The sequence below is a fragment of the Cyprinodon variegatus genome, unplaced genomic scaffold (assembly GCF_000732505.1).
Source record: "Cyprinodon variegatus isolate N-32 unplaced genomic scaffold, C_variegatus-1.0 Scaffold1242, whole genome shotgun sequence".
Taxonomy (NCBI): Eukaryota; Metazoa; Chordata; class Actinopteri; order Cyprinodontiformes; family Cyprinodontidae; genus Cyprinodon; species Cyprinodon variegatus.
Window position 1 is genome coordinate 43295 of NW_015151695.1, and position 13625 is coordinate 56919.

The window sequence follows — 13625 nt, forward strand, 5'->3', positions numbered from 1 at the left end:
AAACGACAGGCAACAGAAAAGAGAACTTTTAACTTAACAGCTGTCAATCTCAAGAACGGACAAGTGCTAGAGCTGAGGCTCATGACGTTTCACGAGCAAATGAGGACGCACAAGTAAACAGATTGAGAAATGGCCTGAGTTTGAGGAGAATTTTTACATAGAGGCTGAGGGAAATAGTTATACAGTCAGGCTAACCACTGATTGTTGGTGCTGTGATGACCAATGGTTGAGTCCCGCTTAGTTTAACAGTATCATAAAAATTGTATTATTTTAATAAAATAATAAAGATACCCTTTCCATTGGCAGATTGTTTAATTTACCTTAGGGGAGATTTTTGCTCCTTTTTATGTGTGTTTTTCAGTCTCTGATTACTCCTCCTCTCGGCTCCTCCTGGGACATTTTGTCTTCTCTGTGATGCGGAATCCTGATCACCCCTAACTTCCTGAGATGCAGCAGGATTTTAGCTCTATAGGGGATGAAAATAGATGATAGAGATATTTTCTGTTTTTATCAGGATAAAAATAGACGGTGGCGTTATTTTTCTGTTTTTAACATAAATCTGCTTTTGTTTTGTTTTTCAGCTCTAGCTGGGATGAGCACGTATTTGAGCTGGTGCTGCCCAAAGCCTGCATGGTGGGCCACGTGGACTTCAAGTTCGTCCTGAACGCCAATATCGTCAACATTCCTCAGATCCAAGTCACTTTATTGAAAAACAAAGCTCCAGGCCTGGGCAAAGTCAGCGGTGAGGAACAGCTTGGTTCATTGGATTTGCTCAGTTATGGAGAAATGAAATGGGATCATTATCTGCCTGCTATTCCCGCTTCTCTCTGCTGCTATTCCCGCTTCTCTCTGCCTGGTATTCCCGCTCCTCTCTGCCCGATGTTCCCGCTCCTCTCTGCCCGATATTCCCGCTCCTCTCTGCCCGATGTTCCCGCTCCTCTCTGCCCGATGTTCTCGCTCCTCTCTGCCCGATATTCCCGCTCCTTTCTCCTCTCTGCCCGATATTCCCGCTCCTTTCTCCTCTCTGCCCGATATTCCCGCTCCTTTCTCCTCTCTGCCCGATGTTCCCGCTCCTCTCTGCTCGATATTCCCGCTCCTTTCTCCTCTCTGCCCGATGTTCCCGCTCCTCTCTGCCCGATGTTCCCGCTCCTCTCTGCCCGATATTCCCGCTCCTCTCCGCCCGGTATTCCCGCTCCTCTCAGCATGATATTCCCGCTCCTCTCAGCATGATATTCCCGCTCCTCTCAGCATGATATTCCCGCTCCTGTCTGCCTGGTATTCCCGCTGCTGTGAAGGTGGGGGCTTCCTGGCCGGTGGGTTCACTTCTCCACGTGTGATTTTAATGAAGGAAAGCTTTATCAACAGTCAAACACTGAAATGTGATTTATCCTTTTTTTTTTTTGTAGAGGTATTTCACCTACAAAAAAATTTGACTAATGAAGCAGTTCTGAGTGATTTTCCGTTTCTTCTCAGATTTTAAAAGCAGGTGACATAAACAGTTTGAAGCTGTAAATGTCAGCTTTGATATTTGGAAAAACAGCCTAAAACGCCCCAAAGCAAAAAGACGAGCTCTGATGCTGCTGAAGCTCAGATGAACATTAGTGATTCAGAGAAGCATTTATTAGGATTCATACGATGGATTGAGATCTGATGATTGTTTTTATTTTCTTTGCAGACACGGCAGTGGACAGACAGATCAGTTTCCCTCTCTCTAACCTTCTCCATGCCAACGGGGAGAAGAACAGCCAGCCTCTTCTCCAGGACTTCTCAGAAGACATCCACTTCATGGATATCGAGGAATCCCCAGGTGAAGAGAAGCCCTTTAGTGGAGATGAGTCTGAACGCTGTGATTAATGCTTCAGAGAAGGGATGTTCTTTCTTTTAAACTAATTGCTGGGAATCAGGATCGTTTAGCTCGAAGCACCAAACTCTGCTTCCTTCTCGTCCCTCAGGCAGAGGTCAGGTTTCAGAGCATCTTCTGGTTTTGTCTCTGTCCTCAGGCTCCGTACTGTGTCCGTTCCTTGAGGACCATAAAGAGGACATTTTGTGCGGCCCTGTGTGGTTGGCCAGTGGATTGGATCTTTCCGGACACTCGGGCATGCTGAGCCTCACCAGCCCCAAACTGGTCAGAGGTAAACCCCCCAACCCCCAATGCCAACCATCCCGATCTGTTATCGTTTCACTAGGATGCTGAGTTTCTTTAACCGTCTTTGCTCTGCAGGAATGGCGGGAGGGAAGTACCGCTCCTTTCTGGTCCACATCAAAGCAGTGAGCGACAGCGGCATGGAGGAGAGCCCGAGGCCCGTGCTCAGGATGCCCAGCGCCAAGCCTCAGAGCTCCAAGGCTCACACGCTGTCCTCCCTGCTGCAGCAGAGCCAGGCCTCCAAGGTGGGTCGGCTCTTTGGTCTTCTAGCTAAACTGAGACAATTCTGGTCCCTGGCAGATTTTACTAGAGCCGCTCTGTCACTTTTGTAGGAGAGGGCTGCTTCAGGAAAAACCGAGGGTGCAGCCCAGTCCAAGAAGGTGGAGAACCTGCGAGGCTGCGACCTGCTGCAGGAAGTGTCCGTCACAATCAGGAAGTTCAAGAAGACTTCGCTTCCAAAAGAAAGGTTCGCTCTACGTCTGTCAAACACCAAATGGATCCCTGAATGTATCTGTGGGGTAGCATTGCCGTCTTTAGGTGTTTTATACCTTTCCTGCATTTCTCACAAGATAACAGGGGTCTGGTTTCTCTAGGGTCCAGCGCTGCGCCATGCTGCAGTTCCCAGACTTTCATGAGAAGCTGCTGGACGCACTGTGTCACCAGATGGAGGGCGGTCCGACCGATGAACACGCACAGAGCCTCATTCTCGACATTCTGTGCTGGCTGGCCGGAGTTTTCTCCAACGGACCCTGCAGGCAGGACATACCTAGCAACACACAGCACACCCATAGAGCCATAGCCATAGAAGCGCTTCACAGCACCAGGCAATGACCACTAAGCAATCATTTAAAGGAAAAAAGGAAAACTCCCTCCTTCATTTGGAAATAAGAAATAATATCGCTGGTTTTGTTGGGAGCCAAAGATTCTTAAACACACCTATTTAGTTCAGTTTATTTATCCAGCCTTCATTCACAACTCATTTCATCTCGAATATCTACAGATCCGGATTATCCAGGCAGATTAAAGGTTCCAAGTTTTCTTTCCAAGGAAAAACAAGCATGCTTTTAGCAACAGTGGAGAGGAAAAACTCCCTTTTAACAGGAAGAAACCTCCAGCAGAACTAGGCTCAGTGTGAGCGGCCATCTGTTGAGGCGGACTGGGGTTCAAGGAGACAGAAGCAGACATAGAAAAGGCAACTGTAAAAGGCGACACCATCCAGGAAACACACAGCCAGGCAGACAAGCTCCGAGCCGGCTCCCATGTCAGAATAGGAAGAAAGCACATCCAGTTAGTCAGAGAAACAGGACCAAACTCCAACATCTATAAAGAAAGGTGTTGATGGCAGCAGCACAGCTGATATTTCTCTCCAAAATGGAGTCACATCCAAACAGGGACAGACCAGATGAAGCTACTATGGGAAAAGGCAGAGAGAGCAGAACGTTAGAGATTGAACTAACAGATTGTGCAGAGTAGAAGAATAGAGATAGAATGAAACACAATGATAAAAAGGGGTCCCTATGTCCTCCAGCAGTCTAACCCTATAGCAGCATAATTATTGAGATAGCTCAGGATAACCTGAGCCACTAACTATAAGCTTTATCAAAAAGGAAGGTTTTAACCCTACTCTTAAAACTCACTATTTAAAGGTGAACTGACCTACAGCGAATCATGGCAGCGTCTCTAAAGCTGGGGCTAAAGTAGTTTTAGTTAAGCAGTCACAGCAGGGTGTTAGCTAAGCCTGACACTGTCACAGCCCTTGATCTAACACCATGTTGCCTTAAATAATGCAGATGATAATATTCTCTGAGGTGCCTAAAACACATTTTCTATGTTTTATTCTATTTCCTTATTAGTATTAGGGAAGGGAAGGAGGGTCTCCTGGCCAAAACCAGGGTGAGGTTAACGGACATCGTGCGCGTCTGTTTCTTTGAGGCGGGCCGCAGCATAGCACATAAATGTGCTCGCTTTCTTGCACTTTGCATCAGGTAAGAAACGTCAGAACTTTTCCCTTCTGCTGGGACTAGATGGTTTCCATGCTGACAGCTGTTTCCTGTCGCCTTGTTTAGCAACGGGAAAGGAGAGCCAAGCCAGCAGGGATTTGGCCTGAGCCTCCTGAAGGCCCTACTGGATAACATATCGTATTTGCCTGCAGCAGCGACCGGCGGTGAGTATGCAAGCATTGCAGCACAGCCGCAGCCCTCCCTCCCGCTCAGGTCTCAGCCAGCTCTGACGTCTGCTCCACAGGCTCGGTGTTCTGGTACTTTGTGTTGCTGAACTACGTGAAGGAGGAAGACCTGGCAGGATGCAGCACAGCATGCGCCTCCCTGCTCACCACCATCTCCAGACAGCTGCAGGACCGCCTCACCCCGCTGGAGGCTCTGCTGCAGACCAGGTAGGTCCACAGTCCGCCTGGATGGTCTCCATAGCTGCCGTTTCACTCGGCAGTGTCTGATGCATCGTCTGCGGTTCCCTCAGGTACGGCCTGTACAGCTCTCCGTTTGACCCGGTGCTTTTTGACCTGGAGGTCAGCGGCTCCTCCTGTAAGAACGCCTTCAACAGCAGCATTGGAGTCCAGTCAGATGAGATCGACCTCTCCGAGATCCTCTCAGGTAGGAGTCGGAAGAAGCGCAGGTGTTCAGATAAAATGAGAAAAGATGTCAGAGCTGGAATGTTTTGCAGGGAATGGAAAGGTGAGCAGTTCAGCTGCAGCAGAGGGGAGCTTCACGGCGTTGACTGGACTCCTGGAGGTGGAGCCTTTGCACTTTACCTGTATATCCACCAGCGACGGCACACGGGTGGAGCGAGACGACGCCAGCATGTTCACTGGTAACTCTTCCTCTGCTTTTCACCAAACTGCTTTCAGAAAACCTTTTCTTTCCGGCCACACGTTAAGTTTGGTGGTTGTGCTTCTTCATGCCAGTGAGTACGTTTGGCGTGACCCCGACAGTGGGCGGCCTGTCGACGGGGACGGTGGGAGAAGCTTCAACAGCTCTGAGCTCTGCAGCTCAGGTGGCCCTGCAGTCGCTGTCCCACGCCATGGTGTCTGCCGAGCAGCAACTGCAGGTGCTGCAGGAGAAACAGCTGCAGCTGCTGAAGCTGCAGCAACAGGTGAGGTTCTGTTTGCTCGCTTTCAGAAGGGTTATACCACAAGCAAAGAAAGGCCTCATTGGTGCTGATGTTCGAATACTGACTCTTTTAAAGGAGCATAATGAAAGCAAATGGAGATGAAACAAAGTCATCATGACCAGAATAAAGGTGTTATATCAGGTCTATGGTATCAGAAGCAACATTTAAATAATAAAGTCAAGAGGTCATGTAAGATTAAGAGCATAAGGTCACAACTTTAGGAGGTTATAATGCTCCGTGAGCGCACCGCTCCGCTGTGCTCCAGACCGCCTGCACAAAGCAAAGCCTACAGTCCCCCCTGTTCCTCTCGTCTTGCTGCACTCCGACTTCTTTGGAGCTCGAGAAGAGCATGTGCTATATTATTATTAAATTCATAGGAGCTTAACATGTGGAAATGAACGCTTAAATTAATATCACATAATAAAAAAATCCGCATTAGCATCCATCATGTTCAGTTTCAGACCAAATATTTTCTTTTTGTTGAGGATTTTTGTAACAGGGATAACTAGCATCATTGAATATTGCTTTTTATGAACTTTTTTGTTCTCTACTTCCAAACTCCGCATCTCTTCATCCAGGCCTTTGATAAGAACTTTGTTTTGACAGGATTTGATTAAACTTTTAAGCCTCTCAGTATAGAATAAATATTTTGATGAAGATGAAAAAATCTGCTTCCTGGTATGTTCAAGTACCAATAGTTTGCATCCAATCATTTAATTTAACGGTCTTAGTTTTGGGGAATTTATAAGAATTATGCTATAATTTGTAGTTACCGATCTGTTGTTACTATATTTTAATTTGACAAACCGGATATTCTCGCCGTTCTTTTTCCTGTTTGGTGTGATTGTGATTGCGGATCTTTACCTGACTGGGGCGGAGCAAAAAAATTGCTCGGCTCCGTATTTTGATGGTGAAAGACGGAGAAGACATATGTGGACGTTTTTTGATTTGATTCACATCCTAAATTCACCGCTTATGTACCACTTAGAGAAAGAGTTTAAAGGTTCACTTAAAGATGGATTCTTATTGTAAAAACCTGTGGCAGCCGGTAAAGTTTTCTCCAGGGGGCGCTATAAATTCAAAGTAGACATATACCAAAAAACAATTAAACTTATACTAAGTTATCACACCACTATTTTTCTATGAATGCCAATAACAAAGAACATTATAAAAACACTATAAATACAAGACACAATTTCATGTACTGGTTTACTTTTTGTACATAAATCTTGCCTTCTGACGCTCTGTGAAGGTAAATCTGTGCTTTGCATGGACCAATATGGTGTCACCAACCTAAAAAAAAAAAATGTATCAGTTTAATAATGGAGAAGCGATTAATCAGCTTTATATTTTTTATTATATATATGAACAATTTATTTTCTGAGAAAGTGTTTAAGAGTAACTATGCAAACGTCTAGAAAAAGTGCACTATATTCTATTATTTTCCATGTGAATCCCAGATTGTTCATTCTTCTTTGCGTTTTTCTACAAAGTGCTTTAAATCAGTCCTCCTTGTCTTTATCCATGCTGGCTCAGATCCTGACGTTTGAAAAAGGAGGCAGGGGAAGCAGAATACAGTGTTAGCCTCACTGCATGCAGTTAGCCTAACCTAGCTAAACCGGGTTCTGGAAAAGGACGTTTATTGCTCCATTTTTCTCTCTCTCGTATCCAACTCCTGTGGTGGGAGGCAGTGAGCAAATACACTTCCTGTCACCTCAGGTCACAGCTTACCTGCACCCTGAGCTCTCTTGTACTTCTGTATTGCAGAGGAGCTACTGTGCATGCACAACTTTTAACGAGGTTCAATGGGCAAAGATTTTTGTGCCCTAGGGTGGAAATACGTTACCAATCCTACGAGAAATGAAATGATACTTTACTTGTTATTAAAGATAAAATATTTATCTTGAATATCTAAAAAATATATATCTATACATTACGAAATATTAAAAATTTTAATTTGAAATGAAGTTGTGTAAAAAAAAAAAGAAAACTTTTTTAAAAAAGTCTTAAATAGGATCGTTCGGTAAGTGGGGGCGGCGCCCTCTGTTGGCCAACCGCCACTGGTAAAAACTATAAATTTGTGCTCAAGTGAAGGTTAAATGACTCATCCTCAGTACCTTCGTCTTTAATCGTCTCTCCTCTTCTGGGAGCAGAAAGCAAAGCTGGAGGCCAAGCTTCATCAGACCACGTCTGCAGCTGCCGCCGTGGCCTCTGGAGTCGGACCCATCCATAACTCGGTGCCTTCAAACTCGTCCGCTCCGGGCTTCTTCATCCATCCCTCAGATGTCATCCCACCTACGCCTAAAACCACGCCTCTCTTCATGACCCCGCCTCTCACCCCGCCCAACGAGGCGGTGTCTGCAGCCTTCAGTGCAGAGCTGGCTCACCTGTTCCCAGGCTCCATGATGGAGCAGGGCCCCGTCAACATGGCTGCACACAAGAACACGCACAAAACCAAACAGGTCAGTAATGGAGTCCCAGACGTCGCTTTGTTTTTCCTGCCCGTGTTTGGATTACTTGGACGCTCCTCTGCTCTAGCTCTGACTTACGGCTCTTTTTTTTTTTTTTTCGTGACCTTGAGAGGCATCTTCTCCAGAGTCAGTTTTTGGAGGACTTGGAAAAACGATCTAGAAATAAGTAAAAAGAATTCCTAAATTCAGTGTATTTACTCTTAATTTGAGTAGGTAAATGAGTTTGCCAATGGAATGAGTATTTTTACTCTAAAAATAAGATAATTAGATTATATGCACTTGAAACAAGACAATGCAATTGTGTTTTCTTATTAACAAACTGTTTCCTTTAACTCCTCAATCCAAGAACAAATGCACTTATTTTAAGAAAAAATTACTTATCTTCCCAGATGTTCCAATTTATTTATTTAGCACCAGCTCACAAAACATGTAATTTCAGGGAACTTTACAGAGTTAATTCACTCAATCCTTCACACCAAGCATGCCTGTAGTGAGAGTGGAGAGGAAAACTCCCTTTGAACAGGAAGAAACCTCCAGCAGAACCAGGCTCAGTGTGGACGGACTGCTGCAGAATGGGACAATAGAGATAGAATGAAGCAGAATTATGAAAAGGGGACCCTATGTCCTCCAGCAGTCTAAGTCTATAGCAGCATAACTATGGAGATAGATATATAAATAACATGGCTATTTTGGATGAGGTATAAAAAAGGTAGAACCACAATAGGGCCAAGGTAGAGCCAATTATGGCTGCTGGTACGCCAGCATTTTAAGATAAGAACAGCTTGACAGATGGCAACACATTGATCAAAACATTCCTCCATTACTGATCTGTGGTCAGTGCCAGATTGCAGCCTTTACTTCCTGATTATTACAGCCATGCGGTACGTGGACGACCTATGACGACATTACGTTTGGTGTTGCCTGGTTTATTCGCTTCAAACCAAATTGAAACACCGCAAATACACATTTCCTCCTTTTAAAAATTGAAAGTTCTCTTCTAATTAGCATTTTAGTTGGATGGAAAGGGTTAACTGCAGGTTCCCGGTTTCAGGGTAACACAATGCTTGTCGACAGATGAAAATTAAAGTATTTTTTTTTTGTTAAAATCAGAATGTTTTGTGTTGCAGAGCCCAATGGGCAGCGGTTTGGCTCTGGCTATCTCTCAGGCATCTCACTTCCTGCAGCCTCCTCCACACCAGTCCATAATCATCGAGCGAATGCACTCTGGTATGTATCGTTGAATAATATGCTATCAGATGACAGTAGGCCAATTCAAAAACATTTTATAGATCCTAGAGGGAAATGAAATGTGAAATTTTTATATGTGAATAGATGTATGCAGGAAGGATCTTCATTAGCGGTATGTTTTGTGACGGGTCTGAAAAAGTATTTTAATGGAGACACTCTGTTCTTTAAACGTGATCCGTCCATCCAGGGACACATCTCGGCAGGACGACTGTCAGGCAAAATTTAAAAAAGGTTTTTTTTGTTTTATAATTTTTGTTTTTTGCAAAATCTACATTTTTAAGTCATGCGGAAGATGTTTCAGACTGCACTGTTATATTTAAAAGGGTACATTTTAGGCTTGTTTACAGAGATTTCCCGTTATGCAGAGGCGGTGTGTCATTGACTGCATTTACATTATGGGTAAGCCGGTGTTCTGTAAGAGGAGCATACCCGGTCACACCAGCATACCCATAGTCAATACCCATTTATCCTTTTAGTTTTAAATGAAGAATAAACTTTAAACTACCTCAACAGGCGTGTATCCCTTTAGTCATGTACAAATAATTTAATTACCTTTGTTGTTTGGTTAAAGCGTATGGCGAGCTGACCTTAGTTTGTTAGATTTAAAAGTTCCGATGTTGAGAGGACCGTGGCAACCAGCGGACCTTAAAGGCTAACAGCAGCCAGGGCTAATTTTAGCCCATCTGTGGGCAGCCTCTCAACATGGCAACTTTTTTTTTTTATTACACACTAAATCAGTAAATTGGCCATCTAGTGAAGCTAAAAGTAATATGTTCTCGCCTCAAATGATCTTAAAACGTACTTTTAAGTAAAACGACAACAGAAAAGAGAACTTTTAACTTAATACTCTGAGGTCTGTGAACGCTAACCTGGGAGCTGCTGCTGCCGTGGTGCATGCCGGAACAGCTGTCAGTCTCAAGAACGGGCAAGTCTGCTCTGATGCATGCTGGGTAAAGAGGGAGCGGTGAGAACAACATCCGGGGACTTTGTCCGTTCTTGGTCTTCTTGTGAATTGGAACAGTATTAGGGCTGAGGACAGAAGCACATGAGAACGCAAGTACATGTAATGAGAAACGGCCCTTGAAACTGGTTTCTTAAAGATCTCACTTTGGCCTTAATGATCGATGGGAGAGAAGGCTTGAATTTCCTCCTCCTCTACTATCTTTGCTCCTGTTTTGCCTCTTCAGCTCAACTCAACTGGATCCGGCAGAAGTATTAGTATACTTTTGCTTGAGCCGTTTTTTAACTTGGTGTGGTTTTGCTTCCTAACAAATGTCCCAAAGCAGAACAGTTCTAGAATCTCTACTTCTATCATTGATTTATTCCCAGTCTGTTGGTTTCAGTGGTCATTTTGAACTATCGTTTTTTCTGACCAGGAGCTCGGCGCTTCGTCACCCTGGACTTCGGCCGTCCCGTTCTGCTGACCGATGCCCTGATCCCGACCTGTGGGGACCTAGCCTCTCTGTCCATAGACATCTGGACGCTAGGCGAGGAGGTGGACGGTCGCAGGCTGGTTGTGGCCTCAGACATCAGCACCCACTCACTGATTCTTCACGACCTTCTGCCACCACCGGTCTGTAGGTTCATGAAGGTCAGTATCTCTGTGATCTGGTGAGGACTGCGATCCATTTTAAACCTGCTGGGCGGCCCTGATTTCTCCAACCCGTTCATTCAGATCACAGTCATCGGACGCTACGGCAGCACCAGCGCGCGAGCCAAGATCCCGTTAGGCTTCTTCTACGGCCACACATACATCCTACCCTGGGAGAGCGAGCTGAAACTGATGCATGATCCACTGCGGGGAGAAAGTGAGGCAGCCAGTCAGCCTGACGTGGATCAACATCTGACCATGATGGTAGCTCTGCAGGAGGACATCCAGTGCAGGTGGTTCCCCTCAGATGGTGTTATGTGGTTGCTCCTCAGCTTTGACCTTAAAATTAATTAATTCAGTTCAATTTAATTTATTTATATAGCCCCAAATCACAACACATGTCATCTCAAGGCACTTTACAGTTCATCCAGTCAGATTGATTCAAAGTTTTCTATCTAAGGAAAACCAGCTGATTGCATCGACTCATTGACTCTAATGCAATCCCTCACACTAAGAATGCTAGTAGCGACAGTGGAGAGGAAAAACTCCCTTTTAACAGGAAGAAACCTCCAGCAGAACCAGGTTCAGTGTGAGCGGCCATCTGCTGAGGTCAACTGGGGTTCAAGGAGACAGAAGCAGACATAGAAAAAGAAGCAGAGATACAAAAAGCAATTGTAAAAGGCGGCCCCGTCCAGGAAACAAACAGCCAGGCAGACTAGCTCCAAGCCAGCTCCCATGTCAGAGGATGAAGAGAGCACATCCAGTTAGTCACAGTCAGAGAAACAGGACTACACTGGAAAACAGGCTGATGTCCAACATCTATAAACAAATGTGTTGATGGCAGCAGCACAGCTGATATTTCTCTCCAGGATGGAGTCACAGCCAAACAGGAACAGACCAGATGAAGCTACTATGAGAAAAAGCAGAGAGAGCAGAACGTTAGAGATTGAACTAACAGATTCTGCAGAGTGGGAGAATAGAGAGAGAAAGAAGCAGAACAATGAAGAAGGGGTCCCTATGTCTTCCAGCAGTCTAAGCCTATAGCAGCATAACTATAGAGATAGCTCAGGATAACCTGAGCCACACTAACTATAATCTGCTCGGTTTCTAAGGTACAACCTAGCTTGCCATCGGCTGGAGACCCTTCTTCACAACATCGACCTTCCGCCTCTGAACAGCGCCAACAACGCTCAGTACTTCCTAAGAAAACCAGACAAGGTGGTGGAAGAGGACCAGCGGGTTTTCTCCGCCTACCAGGACTGCATCCAGCTGCAGCTGCAGCTTAACCTGGCCCACCACGCCGTCCAGAGGCTGCGGGTGTCGTTGGGGGCCAGCCGGAAGTGTCTGCCCAAAGCTGGGGACCCTCAGGGGCTCGTTCACGTTTCATCCACCGAGCAGCTCAGGACAATCATCCGCTACCTGCTGGACACCCTGCTCAGCCTTCTGCATTCCAATAACGGTGAGTGCTGCTGCAGGTTGGCCTCTGTCCGTCTTTAACTAATATTGACTAACGGGTCCATTTGTCTCGTCAGGACACTGTGTCCCCTCGGTGCTCCAGAATACCTTCCACGCCCAAGCCTGTGAGGAGCTGTTTAAACACCTCTGCATCAGCGGGACGCCCAAAATCCGCCTCCATGCCGGCCTGCTGCTGGTGCAGCTATGTGGGGGCGAACCCTGGTGGGGGCAGTTCCTCTCTAACGTCCTGCAGGAGCTCTACAACTCTGAGCAGCTGCTTATTTTCCCCCAGGACAGGTAGGAGGCCCCAGCAACCCCGTTACTGTAGGCTCTCGCCGTCCAAGGAACAGGAGGACCGAGCTCCGGGCTTCACTCCTCAGTTTACTGCAGCAAATGTTTTTTGCTTAGTTTTAGTGTTGCTATAGAAACACAATCTTCACATTTCTGAAGAATGAAAAACCTCAGTCAGTCACAGGTTATAGTGTGTATGGAGGACCAATCCTGCCATAAATAAAAATAAATACAGAAATAAATAAATGTTCCAAAAATAGATAAGCACACAATTAATTGCCCCGAAAAATACAATAAACAAATGAATGTAGATAGAAATGAAATTATACAGTGAGACATATATATATAAATCTCTTTTAATTAGCTTTTTAGTTTTTTCGCCTTTGTAATAATTACCTTATTTATTTATTGTCCTTTATAATCTTCAACTTTATTTATTATTTCTTTAAGTGTTTATTTTTGTGCATGTTATAATATTTTTGTCTGGTTTATTCTTCCTTTGTATTTTTTTCTCCTATCTATTTCTCCCATGCTATTTATGTCTGCCTGTCATTTTTATATTTCTGTATTTATTTTTAATTATGGAAGGATTGGTCCTCCATAGTGCTGAACATGCAGGGCAGGCTTAAGCAAAAAGGGAGAAAGGATGGGGGGGTAATACTGGGGCGGGGGCGGAGGCAAGGCAGGCTGCTAACAGCTAGTGGGGTTTAGCATTGAAAGTCCTGGTCTGCTTTCATGTCTACGTTAGCATGTCAACATTTCTTCATATGTTGTATTTTTTGGTAAAAAGAATTATTTGATTTTGCGTCGCTCGTTCAGGTGATCTGAAATAAAAAGAATTCTTTGAACCTTTAAAGGAGGAAGTCCGTTAAGCAAGGAATAATTGATGGATCATTATCTATACCAGAAACTAATAAGTTTGCGGTGATTTAATGTAAGTAACGTTAATCAGTAAAAAAAAAAAAAACAACAATCCGGAAGGATTTGCCATCGAACTTCTGGCCAGAGAAAAAACACATATGCAGCCAACATTTGGAAGAAGAATATTTTCAAGATGACTTGGATAATAGAGCGTTGCATGCTAATCTGTGACCTCTGGAATACAGCATTCGGACTTGATCAACAGCCGATACCGTGACGTCACAAACCAGTAGGTGGCAGTAGTGTTGTTTGACAAACATGGATGTCTCCAGTAAAGAACATTCAAATGAAAATTACTCTTAAGTAAAATAATTTATTCAACACTATGTAATAATTTCATATTTAAAGTACCGTATTTTCACGACCATAAGGCGCACCG

The 13625-nt window shown here is 44.7% G+C and overlaps 1 protein-coding gene across 5 annotated transcripts in view; it reads left to right on the top strand.

Annotated features, from left to right (window-relative positions):
• birc6 (baculoviral IAP repeat containing 6) overlaps positions 1 to 13625 on the top strand; it is a 99878-nt gene that overhangs the window by 30541 nt on the left and 55712 nt on the right. For all 5 annotated transcript variants that reach the window (XM_015401638.1, XM_015401642.1, XM_015401639.1 and 2 more), the window contains exons 13-30: positions 582 to 742; positions 1676 to 1807; positions 2001 to 2132; positions 2222 to 2388; positions 2476 to 2609; positions 2737 to 2898; positions 3997 to 4128; positions 4210 to 4307; positions 4388 to 4535; positions 4619 to 4752; positions 4823 to 4969; positions 5064 to 5251; positions 7423 to 7731; positions 8868 to 8967; positions 10365 to 10579; positions 10664 to 10872; positions 11692 to 12038; positions 12112 to 12331. In XM_015401638.1, the coding sequence (XP_015257124.1) occupies positions 582 to 742; positions 1676 to 1807; positions 2001 to 2132; positions 2222 to 2388; positions 2476 to 2609; positions 2737 to 2898; positions 3997 to 4128; positions 4210 to 4307; positions 4388 to 4535; positions 4619 to 4752; positions 4823 to 4969; positions 5064 to 5251; positions 7423 to 7731; positions 8868 to 8967; positions 10365 to 10579; positions 10664 to 10872; positions 11692 to 12038; positions 12112 to 12331 (3135 nt within the window). The remainder of the gene's footprint in view (positions 1 to 581; positions 743 to 1675; positions 1808 to 2000; positions 2133 to 2221; positions 2389 to 2475; positions 2610 to 2736; positions 2899 to 3996; positions 4129 to 4209; positions 4308 to 4387; positions 4536 to 4618; positions 4753 to 4822; positions 4970 to 5063; positions 5252 to 7422; positions 7732 to 8867; positions 8968 to 10364; positions 10580 to 10663; positions 10873 to 11691; positions 12039 to 12111; positions 12332 to 13625) is intronic.